Source organism: Coregonus clupeaformis, chromosome 6, assembly GCF_020615455.1.
Source record: "Coregonus clupeaformis isolate EN_2021a chromosome 6, ASM2061545v1, whole genome shotgun sequence".
In the NCBI taxonomy this organism is placed as follows: Eukaryota; Metazoa; Chordata; class Actinopteri; order Salmoniformes; family Salmonidae; genus Coregonus; species Coregonus clupeaformis.
Window position 1 is genome coordinate 35667560 of NC_059197.1, and position 15970 is coordinate 35683529.

Below are 15970 nucleotides of genomic sequence, written 5' to 3' on the forward strand. Positions count from 1 at the left end.
GTTGTTGTCCCACTGGCTATCATAAATTGAATGCACCAATTTGTAAGTCGCTCTGGATAAGAGCATCTGCTAAATGATGTAAATGTAAATGTAAATATTATATAAGAGCAACAGGAGCTCAAGCAGCAGAACATTTGAGGTGTCGGTACTCAGCTCCAGTGAGCTCCTTCCCAAGTCAAGCACTGCTTCTTATCCCTTGTGCAAATACTCCTACAGCTGTGTCTGTCCCGAGCTCACCGGCGAGGGAAACTCTGAGGGCCCAGAATATTTTATACAATGTTGCAAGTTCGCTAGTGCAAGCTTGGCCAGACCCAAGTTAATAGTTGATACAATGTTTCAAGTACGTTGCAGACATGCCATGTGTAGCCAATGTGATTTATAGGATATCTATTTTTATCAGGATATTTTCTACCTGCAGGCTGCACTGTTTTTATTTGTTGGCTTTATGGAGGCTATTTTTACATAGTTGGCAATGGCAATAGAAGTTACTTTTTAGGTTTGTATCATTTTCATTTAGATTTGGATAGAATTTTGATGAACCACATGACAATGATTTTGACGTTATTATAAATGAAATGAAATTGTTCCCACGAAAATGTGCATGTGAAAACCATAACTGGCACACAGATCGGTAGAAATGGTAAGATACATTAGCATTCCACATGAGAAAGGTTGCCGACTCCTCGTGTAGCCTATTACCAGCAACTTCAGGAGAGTAACGGCAGAATCTGTGAAAGCCAGCAGGAGCGGGAGGAGGATGGTCAGGACAGGTTAAGTTTATCTTTTTCTTCTGGTTATCTTTATCTCTGGCTCCCTCTTGAGTCATTTGTGTCTGATTTAATCAAACAGTGAGCTTAAAGCATCAGTCAAGCTCATTGCATATACAGTTGATTTTATTAAAACACATAGGGTGTGTCTATATATGGAAAAATACACGTTAACATTTTTGGGATTGGTCGAAAGGACAGACGACTTTAGGTAGACCAAGATTTTTTTTTTTCTCCAGTCGGGGACAGCCCTAGTTCTCACACTGACCTCATACCCCACTGGAACATTAACTACAGTACCCACAATCCCCCTTTCTCTAGCTAAGGCAAGCATATACAGTGGGGAAAAAAAGTATTTAGTCAGTCACCAATTGTGCAAGTTCTCCCACTTAAAAAGATGAGAGATGCCTGTACTTTTCATCATAGGTACACGTCAACTATGACAGACAAATTGAGAAAAAAAATTCCAGAAAATCACATTGTAGGATTTTTAATGAATTTATTTGCAAATTATGGTGGAAAATAAGTATTTGGTCACCTACAAACAAGCAAGATTTCTGGCTCTCACAGACCTGTAACTTCTGCTTTAAGAGGCTACTCTGTCCTCCCCTCGTTACCTGTATTAATGGCACCTGTTTGAACTTGTTATCAGTATAAAATACACCTGTCCACAACCTCAAACAGTCACACTCCAAACTCCACTATGGCCAAGACCAAAGAGCTGTCAAAGGACACCAGAAACAAAATTGTAGACCTGCACCAGGCTGGGAAGACTGAATCTGCAATAGGTAAGCAGCTTGGTTTGAAGAAATCAACTGTGGGAGCAATTATTAGGAAATGGAAGACATACAACACCACTGATAATCTCCCTCGATCTGGGGCTCCACGCAAGATCTCACCCCGTGCGGTCAAAATGATCATAAGAACGGTGAGCAAAAATCCCAGAACCACACGGGGGGACCTAGTGAATGACCTGCAGAGAGCTGGGACCAAAGTAACAAAGCCTACCATCAGTAACACACTACGCCGCCAGGGACTGAAATCCTGCTGTGTCCCCCTGCTTAAGCCAGTACATGTCCAGGCCCGTCTGAAGTTTGCTAGAGTGCATTTGGATGATCCAGAAGAGGATTGGGAGAATGTCATATGGTCAGATGAAACCAAAATAGAACTTTTTGGTAAAAACTCAACTCGTCGTGTTTGGAGTACAAAGAATGCTGAGTTGCATCCAAAGAACACCATACCTACTGTGAAGCATGGAGGTGGAAACATCATGCTTTTGGGCTGTTTTTCTGCAAAGGGACCAGGACGACTGATCCGTGTAAAGGAAAGAATGAATGGGGCCATGTATCGTGAGATTTTGAGTGAAAACCTCCTTCCATCAGCAAGGGCATTGAAGATGAAACGTGGCTGGGTCTTTCAGCATGACAATGATCCCAAACACACCGCCCGGGCAACGAAGGAGTGGCTTCGTAAGAAGCATTTCAAGGTCCTGGAGTGGCCTAGCCAGTCTCCAGATCTCAACCCCATAGAAAATCTTTGGAGGGAGTTGAAAATCCGTGTTGCCCAGCGACAGCCCCAAAACATCACTGCTCTAGAGGAGATCTGCATGGAGGAATGGGCCAAAATACCAGCAACAGTGTGTGAAAACCTTGTGAAGACTTACAGAAAACGTTTGACCTGTGTCATTGCCAACAAAGGGTATATATCAAAGTATTGAGAAACTTTTTGTTATTGACCAAATACTTATTTTCCACCATAATTTGCAAATAAATTCATTAAAAATCCTACAATGTGATTTTCTGGAATTTCTTTTCTCATTTTGTCTGTCATAGTTGACGTGTACCTATGATTAAAATTACAGGACTCTCTCATCTTTTTAAGTGGGAGAACTTGCACAATTGGTGGCTGACTAAATACTTTTTTTCCCCACTGTACACACACAGGACCTACTTCTTGCTGGCCTCACACACGTCTGTGATGTTGGAGAAGAGGTGGTGGTGCTCGGTCTTGGTCATGGTGTCACTGAGCTCCGCTGAGTTCTTAAACATCCGGATCAGAATCTCCAGACTGTGGAGGTAGGAGTGCTCTGACGATATCAACTCAAATATGGCCTGACAGAGAAATAAAGAGAGCGAGGAAGAAAGAGAGAGAGTCATTAGTGACAAAACTTTTAAAAATTTTAAGTTACGAACTCTTAAGACACATCCGGTAGAGAGAGACCTCCCACAAAATGTCATGTGTATCCTTAGAATTGGAATTCTCCCCAATAACCTCAACAGCAGATCAGAACATGCAGATTTCCACAGCAGGTTATGACTCAATATAAATGGAGTGGGTGTAAATGTGGGCGTAAATGAAAATCATTAACGTACCTAACATCTGTGCACTGTCCTAATATCTCTGGCATGTCATTGAGCAATAATGTGTGTGTGAGTTATGATGCATGCAGGCTAGATCGTGTCTTGGCAGGGCACAAAGGCCCACAGGCAACATTCAAGACGGCATTCAAATAAAACTTCCATTTAAAAAGGCCATATGTTAATGGTCCTCTGTAGCTCAATTGGTAGAGCATGGCGCTTGTAACGCCAGGGTAGTGGGTTCGATCCCCGGGACCACCCATACGTAAAAATATATGCACACATGACTGTAAGTCGCTTTGGATAAAAGCGTCTGCTGAATGGCATATTATTATTATTATTATTATTATTATTATTATTAATATTATTATTATTATTATTATTATTAATAATAATATTATTATTATTATTATTAATAGGGGAAACACTGTTGTGTTATGCCTCTGTACATTTCATCAAACTGTACTTTCCTACATTTCTGTCCTCTCGACATTTATTTGCTTAGACATCCGTGCTATTAAATAATGTGTCCCTCAATATAAACTGGTTTACTAGTCTATGGTCCATATTTTCTAGCCCTCCCCTTTAAGAAGGGTTTATTATTGCTATGGAGAGGTTACAGGAAGAGGAGTTCAGGCACCGTAATATTACATTTCCCAGGGTGCTACAGTAAGTGACTTTTCTGTGTGTGTCTGTGTGTGTGTGTGTGTGTGTGTGTGTACGCACGCATCCTAAACCCTCTGGAGACAGTCTGCTTTACCCTTTGTAGGAACTGTCCATGTCTAAAGGGAAAGGGTTACATGCACGCACATACACACACCATCTCTCAGACACACACACACACACACACACACACACTGAATAAGGCTGTTACCTCTTGTCTTTTCCGCTCCTCCTGGCTGAGCTTATCAGAAACTCCACTTTTCTTTACCTGCAGGAAAAACAGTTTAGAATAGATCATACGTTTTAGTAACACATTAGGAAGAAAATGTAATCTCTAACAACACAGGCCTACTGGTTATATGCCACCAGTTAGCCTTAACCAGTTACATTCTGTACCTTAAAGAATGAAAGGAATTGTTTAGAGGTGAGGCATACCTCTGTCAGTCAAGGTCGTCTCTATCTGTATTCATCACAGGTAATCCTAACTCTCAGGCCTCAGGTGTCTGCTTTTAGAGAAATGAAGGCTACTGTGCGTTCAGCTGTCTGTGGCAGCACACATTCATTAAGTCTGTCAGTGAAAGCAGCAAGACAGACACACAATGTTCATGACTCCAATAACTGCAACAAAATGAGTAGTTCTCATACCAGACCTGTAGGAGCTGAATAAAGACCTGTAGGAGCTGAATATAGACCTGTAGGAGCTGAATACAGACCTGTAGGAGCTGAATATAGAGCTGAATATAGAGCTGTAGGAGCTGAATAAAGACATGTAGGAGCTGAATAAAGACCTGTAGGAGCTGAATAAAGACCTGTAGGAGCTGAATAAAGACCTGTAGGAGCTGAATAAAGACCTGTAGGAGCTGAATAAAGACCTGTAGGAGCTGAATATAGACATGTAGGAGCTGAATAAAGACCTGTAGGATCCAGACGTGAGTGCTTTAGCCCTGTACCAAAACATGGTTATCTACTAACATAACTTAAGCACACCCATTGTAACTGCCGCCGTTAATGCAGTAAAGGTCCAATTATTTTTTGGACACCTTTGGTACAGATGTGCCTTATTGCAACGCTAAAATCGACTTGCAAACAAGCCCATCTCAGTGGCCGAGTCTACCAGCAGCAATGGAGCGAACCATCCCCAGTTCATCTGGTGGGCGGGGATACCTGGCCGCTTTTCTCCGAGGATGAACATCGACTGTCGCAACATGAATGGAAACAATTCCAGACTCATGAGAGAGCCTTCAGAAAATGCCTAGACACTAAACTGCTCCAGGAGAAAACAAAGTTTGTCTCCTCCGGAGATCTAGGGAAATGGAATAGAGTGGCGGCTATTCTGAATGGAGCGTTCTACAGGAACGGCATCTTTTCTGCCTAAACATCGGGACAGGAGACCCTTTGGTGCTCCACTCCTGAAATATGTTGTACGGATCCTGAGAAAGTTCCCTACAAGCTTGGATTGCCTCCAGCGGAGGTGACCGTGACCTCCCTCACTGACTGGATCAAGGCACAGCTGTGCTTTATTCGGGATACCATTCAACCATCACTCGGTGGCAGTGGGACTCAAACACGAAAGAGGACAGATAAAAGGTATGCAGGGAGAAATTGGCATACTTATGGCAACATCGTAAATCTAAAGAGATTGACATTATTCTGAACAATAGTGCATACTCCAGACCCCTGCCCAGTATCTTGGTCATAAGTTTAATGTTGCTGGTGAGTGGGGGGAACAAGTTGGTATTCAACCAGGCTTGATATGATTGACATTTCCCCTCTGCCTGTGGTCATGAAGCTAGAAGCTGTGAGAGAGGAGAGCCCTAGCAAAGATCCAACATCTGCTTGCAAATGTGCATATCCCACAGAAGGTTCTGAGGGAAATGAATAAGAAAACTGTTCAAGTGGTGAGAAAGTGGCTATGTTTAAACACACAGCACACGTAACGTTGTCTTCCTGAGCCAAGGGGAGGGGGGGGGTTTAGGTGTCCCGAATATTGAGTGGATTTACACTGTTAAGGAGTTAGCCAGAGCCTCTCTCCTTCTGGACCTAGGGAGGAGGAAGGTCCCGCTGGCCACAGACACTGAGGATAACTTCCTGGGCTTCAGGAGGAAGGTTACACTGGCCACAGACACTGAGGATAACTTCCTGGGCTTCAGGAGGAAGGTTACACTGGCCACAGACACTGAGGATAACTTCCTGGCCTTCAGGAGGAAGGTTACACTGGCCACAGACACTGAGGATAACTTCCTGGGCTTCAGGAGGAAGGCCAATGGAAAATTAAGACACTCGTGCTGCGGACTTTGGAGTCTGGTCAGACTGGCCGGACCTCAACGACCTGTGCAACCGGACTGGAATGGAGCTTAGGTGGACACGGACTGATATGCATACTGAGCCAGTGACTGCCTCTGATGCAGTTGTGGCAGATTGCGGTGTTGTTGTGGAGGCTTCTGTCACCCATGATGGAACATCTCATCCTACATCCAGGACAACACTCATTGGTATCAGACGGATGCAGCTACTGCAACACTGGACTGGCCTGAGGCTGCAGGGGAAACTGGTCTGGCCTGAGGCTGCAGGGGAAACTGGACTGGCCTGAGGCTGCAGGGGAAACTGGACTGGCCTGAGGCTGCAGGGGAAACTGGTCTGGCCTGAGGCTGCAGGGGAAACTGGACTGGCCTGAGGCTGCAGGGGGAAACTGGACTGGCCTGAGGCTGCAGGGGAAACTGGACTGGCCTGAGGCTGCAGGGGAAACTGGACTGGCCTGAGGCTGCAGGGGAAACTGGACTGGCCTGAGGCTGCAGGGGAAACTGGACTGGCCTGAGGCTGCAGGGGAAACTGGCCTGGCCTGAGGCTGCAGGGGAAACTGGACTGGCCTGAGGCTGCAGGGGAACCTCACTGCTCTGGACTGTGCTGTCCACTCTGTCTCCCATTCCATGTACCAGAATGCTGCCGTTGGCCAGGACATTCTCACCATTACTGTTAAGGCAAGGCTGCAAGTTCTACCAACAAAATATAATGTAGCACTCTGGTACCCTGCAAACCATGACCCATTTTGTATTCTACATGAGTCAAATGTAATGGAGTCCATTGTCCATGTTGTGAATGGCTGCTGTTCATAGAAGGATTTGTACATTGTTAGACATGACTGCCTTGTTGACCTGATAGCCAGCGAGGAGAGAGAAGTGGTCTCACCAACAGCACACATGCAGAAACATTATTGTGTAAGGGGAAGCTGGTTTGATGATGAGGATGTGTTTTCCTGTGTGCCAAATACGCCAGATATTGTTGTTGTGGGGGGAGGCCAGGGGGAGGTGCTCATTTTGGAAGTGGGCGGCTCATTTGACGCTACATGTAGCAGGACTTTGCTGAGAAGCTGCTTAAGTACCAGCCTCTCGTGGCTTGGACAGCCTCGGGTGTAGGTGCAAGCTGGTGGCGCTGATATTTGGCAGTATTGGCCACGTACACAGGCTAGCAGTACGTTGCCTCCAGATTGCGGGCCTGACAAAAAACTAGGGCAAAGCAGTTGGCTAGGTACTGCTCTGTTTCAGCTGTCGTGGGCAGCCTCGCTGTTGGGAGGAGGAGGTGCTTTCTGTACCCTTGAGTGCCATGCATACAGGGACCTTTGGATCCTTTTTTTGTATATTGGATTGGTGGATTCAAATAAAGCATTTAAGATACCTGGAGCATTTTCTGTTAATGCCTAACCAGGTCACACACCCACCTCAGCCTGCTTAGGTTAAATCCCACAGTGTACAAATATATACACCCACTAGTGTTTTTCCAGGGTCACAGGCCGAGCCACACCAGGGTTCTGAACAGCTGATGGGAGCATAAAAAGCCTTGAATGTATCTCACTGTAATACCAAAGAGATACAAAATGTCTGGTTTGGTTAGGTATTTTTTTTAAAGGTGAGGGTTAAGGTTCACTGTTGCCCCTAGTGGCCGGTTTAGAATACTGGACTTGAAATACTGACTTGTATCACGGGTGACCAGGCTGATCTCTCCACACACAGTCCTTCTTCAGCACCCCACTCCGCCATACATCCACCATACAAGCAACCTGAAAACTCCTGTCCAACTCCAACTGATCCAAGGAAGTGATACTGCTGCTATATGAATCTCCCTGCTCCTTAGTCCCAGACATGTAGATAGTTGCCATGGAGACTAGGGTTTTCACTATACCAGTATGGTGATCCTACAATACCTCATTTTCCATGGCAAAAAAACGGAAAACACAAAGCAGGTCTAACTCCTTTGGTCATTTAAAACCTACTGTATGTAACACAGTGTGATATGGTTTGGAAAAGAAACGTGATTCTGGGTGACAACATCAGGCTGTTTGTTTCTAACATTAGGACTGTTTTCCTCAGGAAATGATGTCCGCTTCATGTTCTTGTGTCCTTGCCATGATACCTCTGAGTATCGCGGTACTGGTATTGTGACAACCGTAACACAGCCAGACTAGGACACACACACACACACACACACACACACAACTACAGCCAGACTGCCAAAAGCTTGTCAAGATTGTTTTAATTTGCAAGACAAATTCCCTTTCAAGGGCAATTAACTTATATTTATCTACTGTATCTATGGCCTCGCATGTCTTTAGTGTCCTAGTAACCACCTTCCCGCCACAACAACTGAACTTCGCCCTGCTTTTGGAGTTTCCCTGAGAACACAGAGACAGGCGTAACTGTGACAACCGAAACTCGGTAGTCAGTCAATAGGGAGTGCTTGGGGTAGAGGTTGGCTGTAGGCACAAATCTAGCATCATCTTACCCTCCCCTGTCCTATCCTTAACCCGGGGTGGGGGGGGGTCAACAAACACTCTTAGATACACCACTTCCTCCTGTCCCTAATGTTACTGGAAACTAGAGACTTCTGGGAAACAGAGAAGAGTCTGACTCTACAGATGTTACTGTTAACTGGAAACGTTATTTTGTAGACGCTCTTATCCAGAGCGACTTACAGTAGTAAGTGCATACATTTTCATATTTGTTCATACTGGTCCCTCGTGGGAATCGAACCCACAACCCTGGCGATGATATCTTATAACTATTAGGTTAACTGTCTAAAATGTGCTAAATGCTCTGCAGTTGTGCATTTGGTTTGCTAATTTAGTAGCTAGTTAGCCATCTAGCTAAGTGGTTAGCTTCTTCCAAATCAAGCAGTCGTTTGGTAACAGCAGATAATCCCCTCCTGGATCAAGAGCCTTGCTGTCTTATATTTGTTTTGTGCGTGCAGCAAACTGTGAGTAGCATTTTTGAGTTACTTGTATAGTTTAGGTCAGAAACTGTACAAAATGTTTGCAATGCGCTCGTTAGCATTTAGTTAGCATTCTCTACGGGATTTTACATCTACTTGTTAGCATTGCTAACCTTCGGATTACAGAGTATCAGTGAGGTTTGGAAACAGCGCCCCTTGTGTTCAGTGCCGGTATTACTTTATATCCCGGTATGGCACAAGGTCAGTATGAAGGTATGACAATCTGGATACCGCCCAAGCCTCCATCCAACGACTATAAAAACACTAAAGCCTGCCCTGTCACAGTGGAAACAGCAGCACATCCAACTACTATAAAACACTACAGCCTGTCACAGAAGTCACGGCCCACAGACCTTCCATCTGGCATCAAACACAGGACAGTACAGATTAGTGTTATCGTCTACCCCTTTATCCTCCTCCACACATTGGAAACAATAAGTATGAATATCTCCATCAGAAATAAGTGTCCTGTACCGTCTGCAGTGACACATCAGAAACCTCTCTCTCTCTCTCTATCCTACCATCCTGGGTCCAAACTGGATTACATAATGTCATAAAATCGGAGTCACCACACTGGTGACTGCCATCTTTGTATCATATCCCACTCTCTCTCTTTACAGAGAGAAATTAAGAGAGAGAGAGAGAGACAGACAGAGACAGCAAAACAGAGAGAGACAGATGTGGACAGGGAGAAACAGACAGACACTCAGTATAGAGAGTGGGTAAGGACTGCATCCAGACCAGATGGGACAACATCCTGCACAGCACCGGCATTCCATCTCCCAAACCAGACACTGTGTTTGTCTCTGTACTGCAGGGTTCTTCAATTCCGGTCCTGGAGGGCCGAAACACCTCTGTTTTTCATCCTCTCCTTCTAATCAGGGGCTAATTCAGACCTGGGACGCCAGGTGAGTGCAATTAACTACCAGGTAGAAATAAAAAACAGAAGTGTTTCGGCCCTCCAGGACCGGAATTGAAGAACCCTGCTGTACTGTATGAGCAGACAGGAACTGCACCATGATGCACTGTGTCTGTGTGTGTGAATGTGTCTCACCACACTGAGTTGGCTCCAGGAGGTGCGTATGGGCCTGTACTGCACCACGATGCGGTCGGCAGGTTTGGCCTCTTTGAACTGGTCCTCATCAGAGTCATTGTGAAGAGCTTTCTCCTGGTAGTTCTGATACAGTTCCTCCTCTAGAACACACCATAGACAGACAGGTTGATGGTGGATCACACCACAGACAGACAGGTTGATGGTGGATCACACCATAGACAGACAGGTTGATGGTGGATCACACCATAGACAGACAGGTTGATGGTGGATCACACCATAGACAGACAGGTTGATGGTGGATCACACCATAGACAGACAGGTTGATGGTGGATCACACCATAGACAGACAGGTTGATGGTGGATCACACCACAGACAGACAGGTTGATGGTGGATCACACCATAGACAGACAGGTTGATGGTGGATCACACCACAGACAGACAGGTTGATGGTGGATCACACCACTGACAGAGAGACAGGTTGAGGGCGCATCACACCACTGACAGAGAGACAGGTTGGGGGTGGATCACACCACTGACAGACAGGTTGGGGGTGGATCACACCACTGACAGAGAGACAGGTTGAGGGCGCATCACACCACTGACAGACAGGTTAAGGGTGGATCACACCACTGACAGACAGGTTAAGGGTGGATCACACCACTGACATACAGGTTGAGGGCGGATCACACCACTGACATACAGGTTGAGGGCGGATCACACCACTGACATACAGGTTTAGGGTGGATCACACCACTGACAGACAGGCAGGTTGGGGGTGGATCACACCACTGACAGACAGGCAGGTTGGGGGTGGATCACACCACTGACAGACAGACAGGTTGAGGGCGCATCACAATAGTACAGTTCCCAATGAGAGCAAGACATCAAACATGGATAGAAAGTCACAGTCATAACTAGTTCATATAAATGACTAAGACGGAGAAGTGGCACTCACCTTCACTGTCAAATGTCCTCTGTGTGATCAGTCCTGTCTTCTTATCAGGACGCTGAGAGAAGAAGACCCCATGGCTATGTCACTATTAACAACAGGCCCAGGATCAGCTCTCCCTGCCCCACCCTTATATTACCGTATTTCCCGCACTATAAGGCGCACCGGATTATAAAGCGCACCTTCAATGAATGGCCTATTTTAGAACTGTTTTCATATATAGGGCGCACCGGATTATAAGGCGCATAGAATAGAAGATACTGTAGTCAAACGAATTGACTGGGGTTGCGTTATGCATCCACTAGATGGAGCTGTGCTAAAAGGAATGAGTCGTAGATCAATAGGGACGGAGCTGTGTGGAAAAAGCCACCCGGTCTCTTGACGTAAATTTCTCTCAGCCACTCACTCATCTTTTCCTCATCCATCCATCCCTTCGGGCTAGCTTTGATGACGACGCCGGCTGGAAAGTTCTCTTTTGGCAAGGTCTTCCTCTTGAAAATAATCATGGGTGGAAGTTTCTGGCCATTAGCCTGGCAGGCGAGAACTACAGTGAAGGATGACTTCTCATTCCCTGTGGTACGTACAGACACCGTACTGGTCCCCGTTTTCTCCACAGTGCGGTTCACGGGAATATCAAAGGTGAGTGGAACCTCGTCCATGTTGGTGATGTGCTCTGGCCGGATCTTCTTTTCAGTGATCTTCTTTTTGCAGTATGCGCGGAAAGTGACCAGTTTTTCTTGGTAATCTTTTGGCAGTTGCTGCGAGACGGTAGTTCGTGTGCGGATGGAGAGATTACGTCTTTTCATAAAACGAAAGCACCAAGAAGGACCGCCTCGAAATTCATCGATTGTCATGTCCCGTGCTAGCGCTGTTGCCTTCATTCGAATAGTGACTGTAGAGACGCTTCTACTTGCTGCTCTCTGTTCAACAACCCACTGTTCGAGTTTGTCCTCTAACTGTGGCCATCTCGCTTTGTTCCCACGGAAACTCTGTTTAGTCTTCTTTACTTGGCGCAGGTCATCTTCTTGCTTCCTCCACTTCCGTACCATTGATTCATTAATGTTGAATTCTCTCGCTGCTGCTCTATTCCCATATTCTACTGCATGACCGACAGCCTTGAGCTTGAACTCTGCGTCGTAAGCGTGTCTCTTGAAAGGTGCCATTTTGGGGTCTTTATACACACACAAGTGGTGTGGGACTGTGAGTAAGCACAATACCGGTGTGTACTGGCTACCGTAATGCTGCAAGTGGTGCGGCTTTGTAGTTTACCAGTCGTACTGAAACATTTCATTATTATTAAATTGTTTTTATTGGTTTTTCATACTGAAACATTTTGACAGAGCACCTTGAGCGCCGTGTACAACCAGTATGGATCAACCAATTAACCAATTGATCCATATATAAGGCGCTCCGGATTATAAGGCGCACTGTCGTTTTTTGAGAAAATTAAAGGCTTTTAAGTGCGGAAAATACGGTACCATTATGAACTGAGAAATAAAACTGTCACTAGATCTGTTATCATGTGCATGTGAGTATCAGCACAATATCCTAAATGATGCTTTATTAGCCAAATCTGGTTATGAATTACATTATCGTACCAAGTTGGTTACCTTACAAATGCCTTCAAATTAGCCCACGTCTAATCCTCTCCCCCCACACCTATCACATTCTAAATGACGGGTATAAGTAGGTCCCCTGTCACCTGCTCTTGACCCCTGACCTCTGCACTGACCTGTCAACCTGACCCCGCCTAATTACAGAGCAGTGGAATGGAGTGTGTGTGTGCGCGTGTGTGTGTGTGTATTGCAATCATACGTTTTCACTATTAGCCTGACTTCAACACAAGCTCCTCCTGACATTGTTCCAACTTTAAGCTAGCTGTGGACTTTGGTCCTGATCTGAACTTCAGTAGAACAACAACATGAACCCATCTGGCAGAGTAGTGTTAGTAAACTGTAGTGTGACTCTGCAGGGTAACAGACAGTAATAATATCCAGGCACACAGGCCAAAGCAAGGGGAGAACGGTTCCCATGACATAGCAGTTAACAGTAATGACAATTTCCTGGAAAAATAATAACTGAATACATCTCTTCGATACCTTGTTCTTCTTCCCAGGGCTGGTAGGGCTCTCCTTGACCGCCTGTAGTCCTTTGAGTACAGGCTGAGACAGACGATGGGTCTTGGGGACTACAGGCTGAGACAGGCGATGGGTCTTGGGGTCTACAGACGGTACTTCCATTTCCACTCCACTCACCACTGCTCTCCTGTACGAGGTAGATCTCAACCCTCTCTTCAGAGTCCCAGGGCTCTCATCTTGGTCTGTCCCCTCTCCCCCTCCCCTGGACCCTCCGTCCGTGGAGAAGAAGGTTCCAGTCTCCACCATGCTGAGGGCTCGCAGGGCCCGCTTGGTAGGATTCAGGCCCAGCAGAACCCCCAGGGCCTGGCTCTGTACCCCAGCAGGAGAGACCTTGCTCAGGGACGCCAGGCCTTTGGGTATCAGCTGCTGGGTGCCCGTCTTCAGGGCAGCGGCACTGTGGGTGCTGAGGACAATGGAGGGAGGAGGAGAGAGGGAGGGAGTGGGAGAAGGAGACGGGGCAGACATGTCAGCAGGGGAGGGGCTGCGGGGTGTGGGGGGGTCAGAAGGGGAGAAGGTGGAGGTGAGGGAGGAGATACTGGAGGTGGAGCTGTGAGATGGGGTAGGGGTGTGGAGACTAGGGGGAGAGGGGCTGGGGTTAGGGGGAGAAGGACGAGGATTTAAAGGGTGGTAGGAAGAAGGGGAGGTCTGGTCCGACCACACCTTCTCCCCGTTACCGATTTTACCAACACTCCCACCGTGGTATGCCTTATTGTCCAATGACGGCGACTTATCATCCTTCGACTTGAACTTAGACAGAGAGAAACGTCCTTTGGGCAGATGTCCGATGCTTATACTCCTGACCACCCGTGTTTTCCTGGCGGGTTGGTTGAGAAGGTGCTTCAGAATGACCATCCCTCCTCCCGGCATAGCCACCAGTCTCTCTGCGGGCTGGCTCAGTGTAAAGCTGCACTTGTTGTCCTCTACGGGGAAGTCTGTCATGTGAAGTCTGTCTATCTGGTAGCTGAGGGGCCGGGCCTTTGTCTTGCTGGGGCCAGTGTGGTTGGCTGAGTGACGCTTCCACAGCGGGGTGATGTTATTGTTGGACAGATCTACCTCATTCCCGCCCTCCATGGTGCTCAATCACTCTTGTCTTTTCTTTCTCACTGCGGAGCTGGAGTCTTGTCCGACGAGACTGGTCACTGTGCAAACATCCCAACCCCACTGAGAACTGCAATAACCCCTGGTGGTAAACACAAAGAGAGATCAATCAAAATCAAAGCTGGAGTGGGAGCAGAGTGAGTCCTTATTTTTCAGGGTTAGGGCTGTCTGTGAGGTCACAAGTTGGGTCATTCCATAGCCCTCTAAAACTCTAGGCGGCATTCTGCCTTCTCCTTACAGTTCTCAGCCATTAGCTTCGCCCACGACTGCCTCATGTAAACTACAATCCCAACGCTGTTTAAACGTTTACAAACGTCAATAATCATCGCTTGGAATATGGCATTCAAAACATATGGCCCTTATCTTTAAATCAGCAAGAAAGAATCCTTCAAATAAATAAATATACACTTACTGTAGCAGTTAAAGATCCATACAGATATGGGCGCCTCCATCCCATGAAACTACACTTCCGCCACATTCCCGTGTTACGCTTGAGTTATGCTTATACACAGGTGTTAGGAGCATGCTAGATAGATCATTAGCACAGGTGTTAGGAGCATGCTAGATAGATCATTAACACAGGTGATCGCCTCTTGTCTTCCATCTGTTTTCCGTACACAAGCGCTGTAACATGGAGATATTGCCTTGTGTGAACAATAACCCTAACAATTTAACCTTTTGTTTTTTGAAAATGATATCTCGCTGATATGCTTCCAAAACCGTACTGCAAGCCATGCATGTTAATGTTCACACCGAGCGTTGGAGATTTTACCAAAACTCCCCCCTAAAGAAGACGCCTTCGTCCAATGACTTGGTGTAATGTAATTACTTTACCACTGCACCAACAGCCTAATATCCATGAAGAGCATTGGACCACAATAGAACACTGATACAGTAGAGGACCACTGCTTGACAGTGACAGACAGGCATGCAGTCAGCGGAGGAAAGTTTACCCTCAATTATAACGCTCTAAATGAGTTAAGGAGTAGTTCAAAACTATGCAGCAGAACACGTTCAGACAACACATGCGAATATCGTCTATGCAGAGAAGTAGGCTGGCTATTGTAGCCACAGAAAGACGGGGAAACAATGTTACGAGTGAGAGTTCCCACCATTGACCTAAAAAATAACAGTTCCAACGCAGAACGGCGAGCGTTGTCTTCCAGTAACCCGTGAGGGATAAACTAGACCTACCTTTCTATTGACTCGTCGTTTCCCTGCAAAACCTCGTCATGGTGTCCTGCAGTGCTCAATATAATAGGCAAAGTTTTCTTGTTGTTTGAGAGCTTATTTATGCTTGGGGTAAACTATTCCTTTGTGCAGTAATCCGGGGACCATCGGCTGTTTTCACCGTGTCTCGAAGTCCTATATGTCGGTGTGTTATCTCCGAGAGTGACCCGGGTCGTATGTTCAGGAGGAGGACTGAGCAGGGGGAATGCCTATTGCCAAACAGGACAGAAGCCTTCCCAGGTTCACGTGACGTCATGTGCACTACAATTCGACCGAGTTGAACTTTTATTTCGTTAACTAAAGAGAATGAAAGCCCTGCACCTAAACATTATAAGACAAAAGTGAAAATAAAATGTCCTAAATAATGTAGGCATATAGTCAACAAAATCACAGTGTCCATTTAGAGAAAAATTATTTACATTTGGGACCACTTTGGAAAGTGAAGTATGGG

The 15970-nt window shown here is 46.1% G+C and overlaps 1 protein-coding gene across 2 annotated transcripts in view; it reads right to left on the minus strand.

Annotated features, from left to right (window-relative positions):
* LOC121567610 (rho guanine nucleotide exchange factor 26-like) overlaps nt 1–15698 on the minus strand; it is a 70026-nt gene extending 54328 nt beyond the window's left edge. For both annotated transcript variants that reach the window (XM_041877791.2, XM_041877790.2), the window contains exons 1-6: nt 15484–15698; nt 13153–14371; nt 11060–11111; nt 10104–10243; nt 3999–4055; nt 2718–2878 (exon numbers count right to left, since the gene is read on the minus strand). In XM_041877791.2, coding sequence (XP_041733725.2) covers nt 2718–2878; nt 3999–4055; nt 10104–10243; nt 11060–11111; nt 13153–14262 — 1520 coding nt within the window. In that variant the 5' untranslated portion in view covers nt 14263–14371; nt 15484–15698. The remainder of the gene's footprint in view (nt 1–2717; nt 2879–3998; nt 4056–10103; nt 10244–11059; nt 11112–13152; nt 14372–15483) is intronic.
* Between the last annotated feature and the right edge of the window lie 272 nt (nt 15699–15970).